Here is a 21,586-nt window from a genome sequence, read left to right as displayed (position 1 = left end):
TTTAAAGAGCCAACAGAATCTAATAGTGTGTTGTATATAGAATGTGAGAGAAAGAGGTAAGGTAGGTATAACCCCATATTTGGGGGCTTGAATAACTAAAACAGGAGGAGTTAGGTAGAAGGGGGTGAGGTCATGATCAGGAGCTGAGTTTAGGACAGATTAAATGAGATATCAGATGTGTAGAGGTCAAGTAGACGGCTTGGTAAAGTAATTTGGAATTCAGGGGAGCGGTCTAAAGGGAGCCCTTGGCATGGAGTTTTCTCTGTCCGTGCTCTATCTGTAAGCAGGGATGAAGGGTCAGCCTGTTCCTCTATTTCTGTCTCAATAACTATTGAATAAATACAGTTTACTCCCCAAAGAAACAAACACCTATACTGAAATATGACTTAATAGTTTGCTTTTTGCCTTAATTGAGGATCAATATTTAGAAAATGGTGTTTGAAAAAAATAAGCGTTTCTGCCTACTTTGTAAAACTATTAGAGGAGACTCTGTCCATTATTTTGTGCAATGTTCCTTCCAGAGAGAGCCACATAATAATTCCTCTTAGAATTGAATGCTAGAAAAAGTTGATGCTTTTTTTAAGGAGCTGATAGTGTGCTTTTTCTCCTTCTATAAGGAGAGCTCCCCGATATATCAGCCTTTTCTCTTACCCTGGCAGCATTGAGTGGAGCTAACTTGCAGCCTCCAGTTGTAAATTCTCCTAACCCGACTTCCTTTTTTCTCAAACCTTTATTGATCACCTACTATGTGGTGAGCACTGTTTTTTAAGCTGGAAATATAAAGGAGGTCCACATAGATTTGATCCTTGCCTTCAGGGCATTTTCTTGGTTCCTGAAAGTTTACATGCTTTTAAAAGAGGGTATTAGAATTTTTTTAATTATTATTATTATAGGAAGCCATGAATTCTTTTAGGAGCAAGGTAGGTATTTAAAAATTTTGATTAAATTGCAACAACCTAGCATATGAGATATGCATATTAAGCATGGAAGGCTGGGGGAGAGATAGGGCATGAAACCATTTGAGTAAACCAAGAGCCTTGAAACTCATATTTGGGCATTATTGTTTTTTATGACATTTCACACTCAATATTCTGCTTGGAGAGAAAAGAAGGAAAGTCATGCTTAAGAAAATAGAATTACTTCTAAAATTATGTTTAGACTCTTTACTAATATTAGTAAAGAGTGCTTGATTAACTAAGCATATGAGGATATTGTCATAATCCAAAACTGCCGTAGGTTATAGAGAAAGGAGAATTAGTGGCTAATTGTGTTTTAATATGATTTGCTGTAGTGAACAGTTTAGTTTCTGAGTATAGAGTAGCCTCTTTTGCAGGGTAAGAAAATAAATACTATATTTTTGAAAGAAATAACCTGACCACTGCACCTATAGGAAGACAAACTCATCTGTCTGCTGTAATTTTAGCAAGGGATTGAAGTTGCTGCAGCCTTCCCACACAAGACAAGGGGAGTAGAAGTAAACCATTGCCTTGGCTGGTAAAACAGTGCTGTCAAAAACCAGAAACTTCAGCACCATAAACAACCCCAAATAGCAGCTACAATTCTGAGAAAGAAGAACAAAGTAGGAGGGATCACAATACCTGATATCAAACTGTATTACAAGGCCACTGTAATCAAAACAGACTGGTACTGGCATAAAAACAGGCACATAGACCAATGGAACAGAATAGAGAGCCCAGAAATCAACCCAAGTCTCTACAGTCAATTAATATTTGACAAAGGGGACAGCAACATAAAATGGAGTAAAAATAGCCTCTTCAACAAATGGTGTTGGGAGAACTGGACAGCTATGTGCAAAAAAATGAAACTTCAGCACCGACTTACACCATATACCAAAATAAATTCAAGGTGGATAAAAGACTTAGATATAAGCCCTGACACCATTAAAGTCCTAGAGGAGAACATTGGCAGGAAAATGACAGATATTTCACACAGCAACATTTTTACTAACATGTCCCCTAGAGCAAGGGACATAAAAGAAAGATAAACAAATGGGATCTCATCAAAACTAAAAGCTTTTGCATGGCTAAAGAAAACAGTATTATAATAAAAAGAGAACCAACTGTATGGGAAAACATATTTGCCAGTGATACCTCAGACAAGGGCTTAATCTCCAAAATATACAAAGAATTTACACAACTCCACTCTAAGAAGACAACCAACCCAGTTAAAAAGTGGGCAAAGGACTTGAACACTTCTCCAAGGAGGACATACAGAGAATCCAGAGACACATGAAAAGATGCTCAATATCGATAGCTATCAGATGCAAATTAAAACCACAATGAGATACCACTTTACACTGGTCAGAATGGCCATCATAAACAAAGCAACAAACAACAAGTGTTGGAGAGGTTGTGGAGAAAAGGGGACCCTAGTTCACCATTGGTGGAATTGCAGACTGGTACAACCACTATGAAAAAAAGTATGGAATTTTCTAAGAAAACTAAAAATGGATCTGCCTTTTGACCCAGCAATTCCACTGCTAGGATTATATTGGAAGAACCCTAAAATGCCAATCCAAAAGAACCTATACACCCCAATGTCCATAGCAGCACAATTTACAATAGCCAAGTGTTAGAAGCAACCTAGATGCCCATCAGTAACTGAATGGATCAAAATACTATGGAACTTTTACACAATGGAATTCTATGCAGCAGAAAGAAAGGAGCTCCTACCCTTTGCAACAGCATAGATGGAACTGGAAAGCATTATGCTGAGTGAAATAAGCCAGGTGGTAAAAGACAAATACCATATGATCTCACCTTTAACATGAATCTAAACAATAAAACAAACAAGCAAGCAAAATATAACCAAAGACACTGAAATAGAGAATAGGCTAACAGTGACCAGAGGAGAGAGGGAGGGAATTTCAGGGGAAAAGAGGAAGAAGGGTTTACAGGAACTAGTATAAAGGACACATGGACAAAAACTAAGGGGGGTGGAAAGGGGAGGGAGGTGGGAAGGGCTGGGGGATGGGCTGGGATAGGAGTAAAAGACAGAAAACTGTACTTGAACAACAGTTAAAATAAATAAATTTAAAAACAACAAATATGCCTTTATTATTTATCTAGCATGTAACAGTATCAGAAAAAAAAGGTAAACTGAAGGAAGGGTTCCTGGTTTAGGCAATTTAGTTCTTACATTTTGAGCCTGGAGAAGGATGGGGAGGTAGCAGGTGGGAGAAGATAGGGAGACGGAGATACACTATGAGGGGGAGGGTATGAGAGGGCCAGAGAAGGAAAAAGGCTGCTTTCACGGAGCCAGCCAGCTGTGTTGGAGATTTCTTTTTTCCAACCGCAATGTTGAAATACATATGAAACTAGTAACATGAAAACTTGACCAATGTATTATATCAAAGGAATCAAAATTTAATTTTGGAGCCCTTGAGTCCCACTGCTTCTAACCATTGATTATGTTGCTTCAACATGCAGGAATAAAATAAAAACAGATAGACATTAACTTGCCACATAAACCTTTTTAAAGTTTATCTTGAGTCATGTGTTTCTTTTTTCCCTAAGACATGTGAATACACTCCTATTTCCTAGGTAATATAAATAAAATTCTTATTTCTTTTAGCCTATGTCTGTGTACAATTCCCAGTCTCTGGCTCACTAGCATTCCCACAGGGACATTTAGAGTGGGATCACGTGTTTTCCGTAAGTCTGTGGACGTGAGCCAGCTCTGGAGGAGGATTCACTGAGACCCAGAGTGCCTCAGATAGTGTAAAGATCAGATTGCCTGAAAACACAGGTTTGTCTCACAGCAGAACCCTTCTGTATGCAAACACACAAAGATGGGGCTGGCAAGGGATCTCCAGAAGCCATGTATCCTATTCCCATCTCCAGGTAGAATGGTGGCTAAACCACCATAGGTGCCTGCAACTTTAGTACTAATGTAACTTACCCAAGACTACCCATTTCCCCAAGCTGCAGCCAGTTTAGCTGTCAAATAAAAATAACTTATGGCACTCCACTTGGTCATCACGCCGTTCCTGATTCTCCCCTGGGTACCCAAGGCTGTTCAAAACTGAATGCTAGAGATTGTCAGAAATAAAAGGCCAAATTTCATGGTAGACCTGATTAGAAAGTAAAACCTGTTCTTGGCTTTGCACAGAAGGGAGGTACCTCTTTGCCGAGTCCCCCCAACCACAACAGGTGTTCGAGTTGAAGCCATGGAAAGCAGCCCCTCCCTCTTGAACTGGGAATTTCTGGGTCTCTAGCACAGCTAGAAGAGATGATTGCAACAAAACAACCCCTGGTGTCATCGGACCATCTGGGTCTGAGGACTTGTTTGGAGCCCACCACCTGACCACGCTCACACTGCCATCACCTGTAAAACATTAACCTTTGCTGGGGCAGGACAGTGCCACTGAGAATGACTGCCCTGGGTCAGGGAGGAGTTTACTGTTTCGAAGATTGAATTGAGGAGGCCACATGATTAATTTGAATAATTAGAAGCCTTTTTTTTCCTCACTTGATTTTGGGACTGCCATGTCACTTTAGTTCAAAACCAAACACATGTCACCTAGGTTATGAGAAAATGAAAGCTTTAAAACAAAGAAGAGGCCAAATTTGGAAGGGATGTAGGTGTTAAACTTGGGTCTGCATTTCTGAAGAAGAATCACCTGTAATTGTATAAAAGCAAAGGACACAAGCATCATATTTGTGTTTACATTAAAGAGTGAGCATTTAGAAACATGCAATATTTGTTTTAAACACTTTCCTTCTTTTTAATCTTGCTTTGCACCCAAGGAATGCTGATGGTTACCAAATTGTTCTCTGGCAGAGTAAATTGACCCTTAGAGGAAAAAAAGGAAAGTGTGATAGGATGTGATTCTAGCACAAGACAAAGTTATAAATCCTTCAACCCTAAGCAGACATTAACTCATCCAATGACCCCAACCTGGGAGGTTACCTGGGAGCATTTCTGTACCTTGCATTATGTACATTACATGGTAGTGAAGGACAGTTTCCATGTCTCCTAATAAAGAGATGCTTCTCTTTATTAAGAGAGTGAAGAGGAGCTTTGCAGGTAAGAGCTGAGCTTATCTTTGAGCTGCTCAGCCTCCTCATCTGGACGCCTTAGTTGTCCCCATCAGTGCTGATTGTCTTAGCAATAAGGCATTCAGTGTCTAGAAGGCACTTTCTTCCTACACCCTGTGAACAGGATAGTGAGTATTTTGTTATGTGTGTGAAATGAGCACGACTCCCCTCCACTGCCACTAGCTATAATCAGCCTTTCAAATCTACACTGAGCGTGTCCCCGGTGACTATGGCATAGTAAGGAACACGGATGTTTATGACAACGCGTCCCTGAGAAGCGGCAGGTCTAACAGCCCAGCGACCTGGCTTATTCATTCGGTTTCTTTGTGCAGAGACATTTTGTTTTCCCAACTCCTTCACCATGTGCTAGCAATTAGACGATGACTCCATAAAGGAGGAGGAAAAAGCAGTGTCATAGACAGTGGGTGGTTTGTTTTCTTAGCTCTGTATTGAGCACATATGGAGATGTTTATGTATAAATAGTAAACAATAGAATGCTGCCATCACGTTAGCAGCAGCTAATAAAATTCTCCATGAATAGAAATCCAACATGTCTCTACGTACGCCAGAATTCTAGTTCACATCCTGTCTAATTCAGCTTGAAAAGGTCTTGTATTATTTCAAGCTTTTTAGTCCTAGTTGAAAGGAAGTTACAGAGCAGTAGTGGGTGTTTTTGTTTGTTTGTTTCCTTTTGTTTTAGTTTTTACTTTCTTTCTTCTCTTTGCTTAATTAAACTACTCTTATTAGCAAAGGTGATAAAATCTGTCTAAGTAGACCTTGTATTATGATCATAAAAAATTTCAGACTCTATGCTTTTGTGTAACTACAGTCTGTATTTTACATTAAAAGGGAGGATGTGCAGCCTGACACTTGGGAGTGACGCTCAGGGCCACACAGGGTCAGAGAGCGCAGGCTTGGGCGGCAGGCCTCTGCATTGGAATTCTGGCCGCCACACTTCCTAACTAGGTAACCCTGGGAAAGTTAGTTGGCCCAACAAAACTTCAGTTGCCTCGCCTGTGTAATGACAACTACATCCCATAGAATGTGAGCGTTATGTGGAATAAGCTGTTAAGCATTTCACACAGTGTCTGTAGTGTGGCAAATACTTCAAAATGCTGCCTGTCATCATTATGAGCAGCTAACAGAATGGTTTAAATTGGTAAGACCTGTAACAACTGTTTATTGAGTGCTAATTATGTACCAGGCTTTAGGACGCATTCTTTTCTAACATCCACGAACTAGCTGCCATTTTCATGCTCGTTTGGTGGTGACGTAGTCTGGTTACCCAGACTGGCCAAAGTCACACAGCCAATGACTGGTTAATCCAAGGATCGAATGCAGTCCGATTAATTAAAAGCTCACTCTCTATCTCTCTGGTCAACTGGCTTCTAAATATGTAGCATAGGACACCTTTGAAAGTTCTTTTTTATGTATTATTCTCTATACTCCTATCAACATCCTGACATTGCACAGTGGCATTCACAAACTGTGGAGTCTGCTGTCCCTAGGACATCTATTCCTCTGCAGTTCAAGACAGCCAAGAAGACAATAATGCACAGCCAAGAAGACCATAATGCACAGGCCACATTTGTGCCCTGTCAAGTTTAGCTCATGCAACCACTTTGACTTTGGCTTACAAAACTTTTTTAATTGAAGGTGCTCAAAGTTTCATATGTGCAGATTTATCATTTAAGCTTTGGGAAAAAGCATTTGTACCAACCTGCCAAAGGTGGAGAAGCCAAAGGCCAAGGTGACATAGCACAGAGACAAGAGGGAGAGAGCCAGTCATCACCTTTAGTAAACCAGCATGTCAATGTTGAGTCAGAAATAGAATAGAGTAGGTCCAGGCTTGTGACCACCTCGCTGGGCTGCTTCTTAGTGTTGGGTCTGACACCCAAACTGCCTAGCTTCACTTTTAACCTGAATAGTAAATAATTAGGAGCACTTTGCTTCATTTCATGTTGGAAAGATGGGATTTGCCTGCAATGTGGGAAGCCTCACATAGAAGATTACCCAGTTCTGTTTCCATGTGCAAATAAGTCATGATGTTTCTATTCTCCCTTTCACAGGAGACGGAGTTTGGCGTGCAGTTGAGTAGGGCATACAAGGGGAGAAGGTCAGGACATATCAACCTGCTGGCCTAAAATTTGGTGTGCTACATGCACAAGCCCTGAACACAAGGCATTAGTGCAAATGTTTTGCACATTATTTACTCTAATGATGCTGCTGTTCTGTAGTAGGCACAGTGGAAAACTGAGATGACACTTTTCATTATGAATGCCTTGGGTCTTTCTCTGAAAATCCTCATTAAGACAGAAATTCTTTAGAAGTGAGAATACAAATATGAGCAGACTTCTCTTTAACTTTCTTATGATTAACAAAAACAAAATATTGGTATCCCAGGGCCACCTCGTCACCTCGTTCAGTCCTTATAAATGCTGGCAACACCCTCCCTGAGAACGCACCACTGCTTTTGCCCTTGTAACAACATTTACACTTCCATGGCAATAGTTGGGAAATCATTGTAAAAGGAATCTGTTTTAGGGGGGAAAAACACTTATGCAACCTTTAATTGGTTATGTAAGTGAAAAGTCATTCTAATTCAGAACAAGCGTTAACTTATCACTTGACCCCATGCTAGCCAGGGGGGTGTGGAGTTTTGGAAAGCAGTGATTTCAGACCCAGCTCTACCACTTGCCAACCAAGTGACTTTGAGCAAATCACTTGACCTCTCTCATCCTCAGTTCCTCTCTATAAAACAGCGTCAACCATAAAGCTGCTTTGTCTACTTTATGGGTTATGGAAGAAGATCAAAGGAGATTATAAATATGAAAGCTCTCTGGGAGAACTGTACAAATGTTATTATTGATTTTTACTAGGCAAAAAAAAAATGAGGAATGAACACAGTGCCCTCCAGGAATAGCTTGGGAGTAACTCAACCTAGTAGTTGTTGGTCAGTCTTGAAGAAGTGGATGTCTCCTGGGAAACAGATGGCCAGACCAGTTTGAAGGACTGTAAACTTGCGGGTCTTAGGTCAATGTGGCAATTTAGCTATGCAACCCGGCGAGAGCTTCCTACATTCTGAGCTCCTGTAGTGCCAGTACTGGCTACATGAAGTCGCTGTGCGATTTCTTACCAGACTTTATTTGGAAAGAGATGACAAGCTAACAGCCTGGCGGAGAGCCAGGGTTTAGAGTGCTGTGGCTGTACACCAGACAGAGTAGTGTTTCATGTGTTGTTCTGTTACCTCCCTCCCGGGGGATTCAACAGATGGAAGAACAACATCAGAAACTGAAGACAAACCTGTCAGTTTGATGCCTTTAAGCTTCAGCAGAACTCACAATTAAAAGAAGATAGAATATCTATTTAGAGGAAAGAGGTGCAGAGAAATAGTCCAAAGAGCATACCTTGTTTCATTGGATCATCACTAATATATCTGGCGACCCCCCGCCATGTAAGAAGAATTACATCCTGGTACACAGTATTCACTTAAGAAAAATTTGTTGAAAGAATACTATGGCTAGTAGCAATAGTTGAGTAATTTTATATGGGCCTTTATATTTCTATTTATCATATTTTTTAGTCCTTCCAAGTCAACTCGAGTTGGGCAAATCCCAGGATGAGTAATTGTGCATCTCAGAACAGTTAGGTAATATGCAGGCCAGACCCTAAGTCAGGCAGAGCAAGATGCATTTTGGCAAGAACTGGTAAAGAGAGAAAGTATTGGATTATTGTTGTTGATAGTTCCCAAGGAGAAAGCGTAGCAGCAACAAAAATAAACCAAACACGTGTGTCTTTTTTTTTAGGCAAATATTTCCAACTACAGCCTGGTGATGGAGTCTGATGGGGGAACCTTCTTACCCTATGGGCTGCAGTTCACTGGCAGTGACAAGGCCAGAGCCATCATGAAGGAGGTCATGGGCCTGCTGCAGCCCATCAATGTCACACGGGTCTTCAGTGATGGAGGAGGGACAGACATCAAGTTCTGGGTCCAAGCTGGAGTACCTGGTAAGACCAAAGATAAAGTTGGGGTTCCTTTTTTGCTACAATTTCAGACAAACCTTCCATTGTCATGTTCCACAGTGAATAGTGATAGGCCAGATTAATGCATGGACACCCTAAGCGTCTTGTCTGTAGGGTATAATCTGATCGTCTCCAAACGTGGGATAGTAGTACTCATTTGTATTTGTTTACTCATATGTCTTCCTTTTCTAAATTATAAATTTCTCAATCCCAGAGAGTCTTTCTTTATGATTCTGGGGTTGGGCCTAGAAATCTCATGCTCTTTTTTCTAATGTGTATCTCTTGTGACTATAGCAGAAGTGATCTCACAATCAATATTTGAGAAAGAAGGTGATTATTACTACAAATATACTTATAGTTCTAGTCCTGTGCTAGGAGATCTTCTCTCACCCAAATAATTCCCTCTCCAAAATAGGTGGTGTCTGAAATTTTATCATTAGAGATTTGGTTTTTGAGGGTGCGATACTTCCCACTAATGGCTTTTTTCTAAGGTAGCCATTTTCAACCCATGTGCCCCAAGTATTTTTAAAACATACAATATGTGACTATTTAGCCAAGAGTGCTGACCTCCTTTCACTTAGATTGTCATATTTTAAAAAATGACAACAGCCAACACAACAATAGCCTGCCTGTGTTAATGAATTAAAAGTATATTTTTGTAAGATTGGCAAAAAATATATATTTTTTGATGTGCCACAGAATTTTAGTCATTAGTTTATATGGGACATGAGATGAAAAAGATTGAAAATCGCTGTTCTAATGCAAAGACTCATGTCAGAGGTTGGGCAAAGGCTAACCTAATCGGTGATTTATCAGGTTGGTATGTTTTAAGAGAAGTCCTGGGCAGGGATGAAATGATGTAACAGGACTAGGCCTGGGGAGGCTACAGGACTAGAAAGTGGAACAGTCTTCATGAAGACCAACTTACACCACTTCACAAATTTGCCGTAGACTGGCCATGGGGAAGGGCTATTGATGATGCTAAAAATCTGTGACCTCAGGTTGTTCCCTTAACACCATTATATACATAATCAAAATCATTGTTAAAGTAGGCCAGGTGCTGAAAGACAAATACCATATGATCTCACCTTTAACAGGAAGCTAAGCAACAAGACAAACAAGCAAGCAGAAAAAAAAAAACAAAGACACTGAAATGGAGAACAAGGGGATAGTGACCAGAGGGGAGAAGGAAGGGAAGTTAAGGGCAAAAAGGGGGAGGGATTTGGAGGAACAAATAGGAAGGACACAGGGACGAGAACTGGGGGGGGGGGGGGGGGGGGTGGAGATGAGAGGGAGGTGGGGAGCAAGGGGCGGGGGAGGCTGGGATGGGAAAAATAGACAAAAAACTGTACTTGAAAAATAACTAAATAAAATTTAAAAAAAAAGAAAAAATCATTGTTAAAGGATCGATTTGCAAATTATTCTGTGTTTATACTTCGCAAATTGAAAGTTCAGCTTTTGAACCGTTTTAACATTACTGTTTCCAGAACCATTTTGGTGTCTACAAAGCATTTCACAGGTTAAAATAAATAAAAGTGTCTCTGTAGATCCAGCCCCACTCCAGCTTTCTTTCTTTTTTTTAGCCTTAAAGGTAGATTTCACCAACAGCATACTACATGTATCTGAAACATTTTTAAAGTTTATTCCTGACATATTGTAGATAGTTAAAGCATATTTTACACTTTAAGGTTTATAAAAATCTTTCATAACTAAAAATAGAAAGAGCTATCTTTTAATACAAGCACCCAAATTCTCTCCAATGGTTTTTATATGTTTTAATTTTGTTTTGAAATATTTTAAAACATTTCCATCTACAGTACTGTGCGTCACGTGAGAACCAAAATTCTCTATGTATGTGTAAGTTTTAATCATGGTCAGGGTCTTTAAATTGTATAGAATGATTTATTTGAATTTTAGATTTTTTTCTGATCCTTACATTTTTTAGTAGGAATATTCGTAAAATTTGAGAAAAGTTAAATCAGTTTGCTGGGTAGCAGACATGAGAAAAAGACTGACGGATTGTGGGCGAATTGGAGTAGAGACTGGGGGTGGTTACAGGGGAGATGGGGCGCTGAAATTAACATAAGGGTAGAGCAAAAAGTATGTACCCCTCCTCCTGGGTGCACTAGTTCTCCCTTGTCTGGGGGGGATACTCCCCCAAGGGAAGGCCCGAAACTGCAGATACATATGACATACACTGTGTTACTATACTATGCATATACTGTGTTATTATACTATGCATATACTGTGTTATTTCCTAGACATACATACCTATGATAGAGTTTCATTTATAAATGAGGCATGCTAAGAGATTAACTACAATAACAAATAATAACTTAGAAGAATGATAATATACTGTAGATAAAAGCGATGTGAATGTGATCTCTGTCTTTCTGCCTCTATACTGCACTAATCTAGGTGATTATTAAGTGACTAACAAGTGGGTGGCGTATACAGTGTGTATACACTAGACAAAGGGATGAGTCATGTCCTGGCCGATAGCATGCGATTTCATCACACTACTCAGCACAGCGCACAATTTAAAACTTATGAATTGTTTATTTCTGGATTTTTTCATTTAATATTTGTGAGCCACAGTTGACTGCAGGTAATGGAAACCAGGAAACCAAGGAAAATGAAACCTTTGATAAAGGGGGATGACTGTATGTCTGCTTTCATTGCATTGGATGATTGACAATTGGCTCGAGCTTTATTTTTTTATGTAGATATAGAATATGTAGATATGGAATGTCTGCTTGGATTTAATAAGTTGATTGCATTGTATTCACAAAGATAAAGAGGCCTTTCCCTCTTGCTCCAATGGAGTGGAGAATTTAGCCCATGTGGTTGCTTAAGAATTAATACAAATCACCATTTACTGAGCTCCTACTATTTATCAGACACTCTGGCTCTTGCAGACACTGCCTTTTTAAATCTGTACCCTCCTAAGAGATAATGATGATTATCCCTACTTTGCAGATAAAGAAACAGACTGAGAAAGACTAAATGCTTCCCAAGGTTATCTTGCTCTTAAATACAGATGTCACCCTGAGAACAGGCCACTTTGGTTTCAAGGCTGGTGGCCCCTTTCCCACAATATACAACACAGGGGAGTCTGGAATGCCGAGAGTCTTCCAAGTCTATGGCAGTGTCTGACATGTTTATCTTACTCAGTTCTTGCTTATGCGAAGGGTTTCAGTTCATTCCTGCTCCAGAATAACTTACCCCTGGGGAAAGGAGTTTGTTATTGTAAATAACTGCTTACTTCTTCTCATGTTCTTCGTTCCACTCCCCTCTGTATCTCTGTCAATCAGGAAGGTTTATATAAAGTCAGAGGTTCATTTAGACTGCAACTAACATTTCCTGGAATTCTTTCTATTTTCTTTAGAGTATTGTAACGTGGAACCAGATTGCTGTTTTCCACTATTACTCTTGTGCTATCTTTTGATATTTCAGGTTCAGGCTATTCCTGAAAGAAATAATGTAACTGTTTACGTTATAATTCTTGATGCCTATTGAAAATTTCAGGGACTTCAGGAAAAGATGAAGAACCATAGTTAATCTAAAAAAAATATACATATATACCAATAATGTACCCTGTATTCTTGAAGATACAGCAATTTAAATGAATTAAACCTAAAGATAGGATTCAAAATAATTATTTACAATTTAAATAATTGCCCACCTGACATTTGAAAAATTAATGAGAAATAATATTTTCAAACTGCATCCTTTCTTTTTTCTCTTTTTCTTTTCTTTTTCTTATTGATGCAACAAATGTTTATTGAGTCCCTACCATATGTTTAGCCTATCAAGTTTCTGTAGTCTGATAATAGGGACCTAATTTTTTAAGGTTCCACATGTACTCAATATCAAAATGCTAATTAAGACCACAGATAGAATTAAAATTCAACATGATGTTTATTAATTATCAAAGCCAAATATATTAATTCATGAAAGGGTCATCTTTTAGGAGGAAATATGATGTTTTTCATCCATCTAGTTGATGTCTAAAATAAAGCTTTGTTGGGGGGATGATAAAAAATTAAGTATTATAGATGGATTTGCCATATAAACTCTGTTCCACATAGCTTTATACTCCAGCCTCCTCCATTTCCTCCTCCTTTTATACGCCTTCCTATTCTTCTTCTCTAATCGCAAATGCTCTTTAAGTTTCACTCTACATTCATCAGTGTCCATGAATTCTTCCTTAACAATCCCTGAAGCTCTATCGCCTTTCTAAATTTTCAAAACACTTCTGTATTATCTGCAGTCTGGCCCCTGAACTGCACAGGGACATTTTTCTTGGATTAGTAAGAGTTTATATGCATCTTGCTTCCCATCCCCAGTGGTCAATTCTTTGAGGTTAAGGTCAATGTTTTCTACTTTTTTTGCTTCTTCTGTATCTCTTAGTTTAATTTTGGAAAACATTTAAATTCTTGTAAGTCTGACATGAGAGAAGAAACAAAACATAGAAATAATTATTTTATCAACAAGCTTTGGGTCCCTCAGCTCAAGAATGTGAAAGAACCAAAGGATGCTGATAATAGAGACATAAAAATAGAAAAAAATATTGGGAGAATCATATAAAAATTGGAGAAGCTTTAACACTTAGGGTTTTTTGCTTTTACAGGAAGAGAGATGTTGAATAACATCTTCTAGTATTTTAGTGGCTCATATAAGCAAGATGGTAAACGGTTGTTCCCTGACTCTTTTAAAGGCAACATAAGAGTATGACTTAAAGTAGTCTCAGAGTCATTTAGTTAGTTCCTCTTCACTGAGGAGAAGACTTCAGTCTTAAATTTATCCCTGATCTTCAATTATAAACTCCAGGTTAGAATGAGAGGAATCTATTTCATTAAATGTGTCAGCAACGAGATAAAGTCCATGGCTCTCAGATGTCCTTAAATCCATCTTTCTTGAACATCATCTATTTTAAGAAACTCTTCCATAAACTATACAGTAAAGAAAAAAATAGATACTTTCTTAATGTGACCTGAGAGAGCCCACCCTTGTTCTACATCTACTGGTAAGAGTTTTCTCTGGTGCTTCAGAATCAGAGAGTCAATCTTTTTCTGATATTGTTGGCATGTGGTAGACAGTGTGCTAGCAAGAATTAGAGCCCTTGAGTGTGTTTCCTGACTTCACAATTTCTAACTGCATGTGCTATCTTAATTATTCAAACTTCACTCATTTATTATTAAGTATCCTTATTAATCATCTACTGTATGGCAAAGGGGAATCATTAGTGTAGAAAATAGATAAGATCCGTAGCTTCACAGACTGGTCAGTCTAGTGAATTGATACTTGGTTATTTTATCTGCAAAAGGGGTATTGTAGCCTATATGATATCATTTCTACCGAGAACCCACAGGTGTCCCTTCCCCTCTGTTTCCTATCTCATTGCCTGGCACTAACATCTAGAAATTGTTTCATCATCTTGGACATACAACCAATGGTCTCTAAGTCCTGTTCACTCCAAATCCCCTGTATTATTAAACCTATCCCCCACTCCCCATCCCACAGACTTCATCTCCTTGTCACTGATTCCTGCAGTTAGCCTCCTACTAACATTCTGACCTGCATTTTTAGTTCCCTTACACCTAATTGGTTCACTGCTGCCATGGGGAATTTTCATAATAAAAAATCAGTTTAAAAATTGGGATATTTTGGGCTGCTAAATTCAAAAAGAGACCCAACTCAGAATGGCAGTAAGGGGATTATTTTTCCAAAAGAACTCTGGAGAGGGTGGTTACAGAACACATAAGTTAGCCATCAGCCACATCAAGGCCTTTTCTTCCTTTCATCTTTCCACTTTGCCATCCTCAGCATGTTGACTTCTGTCTTCAGGCTTGCTCATGGTCTCAAGATGGCTGCAGTTGTTCTCAGCAATACATGCTCACATGTTGTGCAATGGCATAAGAATGTTCACAGTAGATATCACTTTTTTAAGAGAGGAAATCTCTTCCAGAAGCCCTTCCCTTTGGCCGGCATTGTGACACGTGCCCATGGCTAAACCAGGCAGTGGCAATGAAGTAGAATCACCCAGGCTGGCTTCCATTGATCAAACTTTACATCCTGGGCCTAGACTCCACTGGAAAAAAAATGTAACCTCCTGACATATAAGAAAAATTGGGATTCTTTAAGAAGAAGATGGAAGATTCTCAATGGATAAGCAACAAAGAGTAGCTGCAATATCTGATCATCTCTCCCTGTTTAAAATCCGTCCGTGTTTCCCAGTGTCTCCAGAGCATCATGCCTTTACTTAGCATGGAATCCAAGGCTCTTCTTCTATCCTCTGGACATTGTATACCCTCCTCTCTCATTGCTCCTTTCATTCACATGGGTCTAATTGAAATTCCTGGTGCACCCTGTATTCTCACACTTCCATGATGTTGGACCTGCCCTATTCTGTCTTCTTCAGCAGCTAATTCCTACTCATCCACGATTCAGCTTCTTGTTCTCCTCTCACAAAATTTCTTTGATCTCCAGCAGTCTGAATTAAGCGCCCCTTGAATATGCCCATAATGCCCTGTGCTCACTTCTCCTTACAGCACTTACTGTTTTCTTATAATTGTGACTGTGAATTCCTCAGACTTCCCAGTGCCTGAGAAGAAGGGCTTGGCCTTTGAAAAAATGTCCATGAATCGAATGCTGAATCAGTAGGTTCTCATGTGTAGAGAGTGTCAGATGATGTGAGAGAGGTTTGTAAACAGTAATGCTGCCCTGGCTGGTGTGGCTCAGTAGATTGAGTGCTGGCCTGCAAACCAAAGGGTCACTGGTTGGATTCTCAGTCAGGGCACTTGCCTGGATTGTGGGCCAGGTCCCCAGTAGGGGGCATATGAGGGGCAATCACACATTGATGTTTTTCTCCTTCTCTTTCTCCCTCCCTTCCCCTTTCTCTAAAAATAAATAAATAAATAAATTTTTTAAAAAACAGTGATGCTGTAACCATGGTTATGATTACTTTAGTAATAATTGCTTCATTGAGCTATTCTCTTTACATATTCAATTATCTTCAAAATCACATTTTAATTTCTTTACTCTTTTCTACAACCGTTCATCTCTATATTGAAGTACCAAATATGCAGATTACTCAGAATTTCACACATTTTCCATCTTGCTTATTTTTGTCTAATACTTCATGTGGCACTAAGCAGAGCTAAATCAAAACTTTCCATTTCTGTATTTCCAAAGGCCTTTCTTCTCAAATGTTCCAAGAGAGAGGACACAAGTAGGAATGATAATATAAAGTAAATTGAGGGTTCAGCCTCTGGACTCAGGACTCAAATGTTTGAGAATCAAAAGGTGAAATAGTTTGACCCAGCAGTTCTATGTTTCCTATTGTCCCTACTTAAAAGATGCCTCCATTATGGTGAAAACAGTCTGTGCCAGTAATGTTTGGAGAGATCGACACTGTATAGTGAGCAGACCTCACCCCACTGCGAACCTGAAAAGGCCACTCCCTGGATTTTAACTATAGCCATCATTTAAAGAAGCAGACAGTTTCATTCCACTAACAAGCATGTCTTGAGTGCTTACTATAAACCAGGCACTGTAGATATTGAAGATAGAATATGAAAAAAGACTTAGAGGGTCTCTGCTCATGTGGAGTTTACACATAGTAGGGGAGGAAGAAAGGGCAGTGGGAAGAAACAGACTATAACAAATAAATCAAGAATGGAGAAAAATACAGAGTGATGAAGGCTATACAAGGAATTATAGCAGGTGGCTGTCTCTTACCTCTTTAACTCAGTTGAGTCAGAGCTCTTGCTTTAATATTTCTTGACTGCTATATGCTAAATAGGTATATATAACACCCACAGCAATATCACACTATTAGAAATTGCACATCGGAATAGCTAATAAGCTTCATCTGCTCCTCCCCCTTGCAGTAGGTCTGCTTTGGCTCCAGAGAAGCCATTGAGTGTCTTGATCAAAGCATACCTGGCTCAGGCCCTGTAGTATGACTGTAACCTCAAAGGAAAGGGCAGTGTTTATACCATTGGGCAATTAGGCATGCACTGCCTTATAAAGTCTCTTCTATTGTTGCCTTAAACTGTGATTTAAAGTACACACTTTCACCTTAAAGTTGCTATGCCTTGTATTTTTAACTCAAACTGGATTGGAGACTGAGTATTTTATCCACAATACTCATTATTACCTGGAACACAATAGGTATCCAGTAAATGCTTGCTGATTATAAGTACTGACTTGAAGATAAACACAGAAAAATTAAGTAACAATAGAAAGAAAGTTTTGTTATAGTAACAAGATAAATAACACATGCAGAAAAACTGCAGGAACCCATAGGATAGAAGACAGGAAAGCTGGATATTCAAAGATGAGTAGTATAAGTAGAGAAGGGAATTCCTGCTGACAGAACTAATATGAACAAAGGCAGGTGTCCCCATGGGGATGGTTAGGAGAATGATTTCACTGGGCCGAAGACTCATCTTGGACAGCAGTGAGTGGGAAGAACAGTTGACTTTCTCTGCACCAGGGGAAGAAGATCCATACATTTCAGGTGGGAAACTCAAAGCAAAGTCACCAGAACTCTTCAGCAGAAAGAGAACATGATGAGAGCAGTGTTTTTAAGAGGGAGTCCATGAAGCTCGTGCTAGGGGTACCCCATCACACTCCAGGAGGAGGTTCAAAGCGAGAGGGTCTGGGAGGAAGGAGCACAGAGCTGGGACAATTCCTTTAGAAAATCAGAGGCTAACACTAAATCACTACTTTATTTTATGCACTATAAGGACTCAAAAAACACTATGACTTAATTTCTCTATCTTCTATTTCCTATGCCTTCTAATAATAGCTTAGTAAAGTTTCATTTCTCTAGCTGCCCCTTTTATAGTTTCGAGATTACTTTTTCTGGGTTCCTCTTCTTGTGCATTTGGCTTTCCATCAGTTTCACTTAGTACTTTACAAATACTCCGATTGACTCCTTACATAACACTTCATTCAACCATATTATATGTACATTATAGAGGATACAAAAATAAAATATGGCTCTTTTCCCCAGGAGCTCACATCTACGACTGCAATTTGGTTTACTTAATAATCATGGGGGAAAAAAAGAGGAAAGACTTTATCATGGAAAACTGCTGCTAGAATAAATAAAGCTGCTAGAAATTAAAATTTCTAACAAAAAAATCTAAAAATTGCTTGAAAATCAGTAAGAATTTCAAAATGTGTTTTCTTTCTATCAGCTATGTGAACTTTGTCAACACAAACATTAAGTGATTAGAGAATTTAAAACTCCCTATAGCCGTTTGATTATCTTAAGTGATTTTACACTATAGTTTTAAAAATTCTTACAGAAAATTTTAAACCTGTACAAAAGTAGAGGGAAGAGTCCAGTGAACTCTCCTTTACTCGTCACTCAGCTTCAGGGATTCTTCATTCACGGGCAGTCTTTTTTCATTCACATTCCATTAACTCCTCTACACTCAGGTAACTTTGAAGTGAATGCCAACATTATATCATCATTTAATTAGTAAATATTTTAATTTGTGTATGTGAAAGGTAAGGACTCTTTTTTATATAATAATTATAATACTATTATTTCTCCTAAAATATTTTATAATAATTGCTTAATATCATATTCCATAAATGACCAATTTTTAAATGTTTCCAATTGTTTCCAAGCCTCTTTCCCCATTTTTTGTTTGTTTGTTTGGTTGGTTTGGGGGGATTTTGGGGTTTTGGGGGGGTTTTGGGGGGGTGTGGAATAGACTACTTTTATTCCTTGGAATCTGTGTGGCCAGCTCTGTATTCTTTTTTTTTAATTTAAATTTTCAATTATAGTTTAACTAAAATATTATTGTATAGCCCTGGCTGGCATAGCTCAGTAGATTGAGCATGGGCTGCAAACCAAAGTGTCGCTGGTTCAATTCCCAGTCAGGGCACATGCCTCAGTTGCAGGCCAGTTCCCCACTTGGGTGCACACAAGAGACAACCACACATTGATGTTTCTCTCCCTCTCTTTCTTTTTCCCTTCCTCTCTCTCTAAATATAAATAAGAATAAAATCTTAGAAAAATAAATAAAATATCATTGTGTAAAAGTTTTAGGTGTACACAAAGTGTTTACACAGTCAAACACTTAACAAGTGATCCCCTCAAAATTCCAAGTACTCACCTGGTACCACATAGTTATTACACTACTGATGACCACATTCCCTAATCTGTACTTTGCAGTCACATGACAATTTTGGAACTACCAGATTGTTGAAGACTTAATCCCTTTACCTTTTCCAACCAGCCTCCAAACTCCACTCAGCTCTGGCAACCATCAGCCTGCTCTCTGTATCTATAAGTCTGTTTCTATTTTGTTTGTTTATGTTGCTCTAGAGATGCCACATATACACAAAATCATATGGTATGTGTTTTTATCTGACTTGCTTCACTTAGCATAATACCCTGTAAGTCTACAAATGTTGTCTCAAATGGTAAGATTTCATTGTTTTTTATGACCAAATGGTGTTCCATCGTGTAAAGGCACCCCAGCTTTTTTACCACTCCTCTACTGATGGACACTTGGGCTGCTTCCAAATCTTGGCTATTGTATATAACATTGCAGTGAACATGGACATGCACATATTCTTCCAAATTAGTGTTTTGCTTACTTCAAATATACACCCAGAAGTTGAATCGCTAGGTAACACAGCAGTTTCATTTTTAATTTTTTGAGGAATCTCCATACTGTTTCCCACAGTGGCTGCACCAGTCTGCATTCCCACCAACAGGGCCCAAGGGCTCCCTTTTCTCACATCCTTGCCCACAGTTACTGTTTGTGGGTTCACTGATGATAGGCTTTCTGACAGGTGTGAGGTGATATCTCACTGTGCTTTTAACTTGCATTTCTCTGGCAGTTAGTGATGTTGAGCATCTTTTGAAATGTCTGTTGGCCATTGTATGTCCTGTTTGGAGGAGTGTCTATTCAGCCTCTGCCCATTTTTAATTGGATTTTTTGTATGTTTGTTTTTGGTGTTGCATGGTATAAGTTCTTTTTATAAATTTTTAAAGGATTTGTTTATTTTCAGAAACAGGGTAAGGGAGAGAGAAAGTGAGGGACATCAATGTGTAAGGGATATATCAATTGGACACAGCCTACAACCCAGGCATGTGCCCTGACTGGGAATCAAACCAGCAATTTTTTGGTTCATAGGCCAGCACTCAAGCCACTGAGCCACACCAGCCAGGGTAGTATGAGTTCTTTGTGAATTTTGGATGTTACTGCCTTATTAGATGTATCATTGGTGAATATGTTCTCCTATTTAGTTAATTGTCTTTTCCTTTTATTGATGATTTTCTTCGTTGTACAAAAACTTTTTAGTTTGATGTAGTCACATTTGTTTATTTGTGTTGTTGTTGTTATTATTGACCTTTCCCAAGGAGATATAGAAAATAATATTGCTAAGAGAAATGTTGGAGATATTACTGCCTATGTATTCTTCTAGAAGTTTTATGGTTTTGAGTGTTACATTTAAATTTTTAATCTATTTTGAATTTATTCCATTATATGGTGTGAAAAAGTGGTCTAGTTTCTTTTCTTTTCTTTTTTTTTTTTTGCATGTACCTATCCAATTTTCCCAGTACCGTTTATTGAATAGACTATTTTTACCCCACTGTGTGTTTTTGCCTCCTTTGTAAAATATTAATTGACCATATAGGTGTGGGTTGATTTCTGGGCTCTCTATTCTTAAAGTACTTATTCTTATTAATGCTCAAATTGTCCCGTCTTTGGTTAGTGAAAGCCTCTTTAAGCTGGTTCCTGAGTCCTTTTGACATACCCTTAGAGTCATTGATAGTATCTCAGCTTTCTGATGTGACAGATTATTCCAGACCATCTTACACATTTGCTGCCTCAGGTGTGAAATCAACTATTCTTCAAAGACCCCAGTTTCTTCTATGAGGTCATGGTATGAAGGCCTCTGTCTGAACACTGAGTGCATTCACCGCTGCTGGGTTGTTCATTGTTTCTAGGTCTTTTTAGTGGATAAACTAGGAAATAGTATTTGTTTTATCCATAGAAGAAATATATCATAAATTGCATATCATTTCCAATTCAGGTTCAGAACTACAAGGTTTTACTTTACTTCCCTGATGTTATTATAGCTCTGCTTCATTTTTCCCTGGCTAAAAATCCTGGTTCTTAGTACAATAACATAACTACTCATTTGTTATGTATACACACAATAGAATAGATGCACAATAGTCTCAGAATAACAATATCAACACAACTATCAGCAGCCTAATTATTTAGAAGTTTGTTTATTGGAGATTTTTTTGTCTTTAGTATATATATTTCACTAAAGATATGCAAATTTCTGTTAACCTGTACTGCAAATTACTCCAAAAGTATTATCATTTCCATCTTTTATAGTTTTGTTTCAAATCCTGAAGCTACTGATTTTTAAATGTTGAAATGCCCTATGATGAGTTTGCTTTATACAGTAGGAAACAGGTTGCAGACAGGAATAATTTGGGATCTTATTCA

General features: G+C 38.6%; 1 protein-coding gene across 3 annotated transcripts in view; it reads left to right on the top strand.

Annotated features, from left to right (window-relative positions):
- CPQ (carboxypeptidase Q) overlaps positions 1-21,586 on the top strand; it is a 438,881-nt gene that overhangs the window by 327,176 nt on the left and 90,119 nt on the right. For all 3 annotated transcript variants that reach the window (XM_053661098.1, XM_037131100.2, XM_053661099.1), the window contains exon 7: positions 8,867-9,068. In XM_053661098.1, coding sequence (XP_053517073.1) covers positions 8,867-9,068 — 202 coding nt within the window. The remainder of the gene's footprint in view (positions 1-8,866; positions 9,069-21,586) is intronic.

This window comes from Artibeus jamaicensis, unplaced genomic scaffold (genome assembly GCF_021234435.1).
Source record: "Artibeus jamaicensis isolate MK-2021 breed Jamaican fruit bat unplaced genomic scaffold, CSHL_Jam_final scaffold_916, whole genome shotgun sequence".
Taxonomy (NCBI): domain Eukaryota; kingdom Metazoa; phylum Chordata; class Mammalia; order Chiroptera; family Phyllostomidae; genus Artibeus; species Artibeus jamaicensis.
The sequence above is the reverse complement of the archived record's forward strand: the minus strand, read 5'-3'. Positions and strand labels throughout refer to the sequence as shown.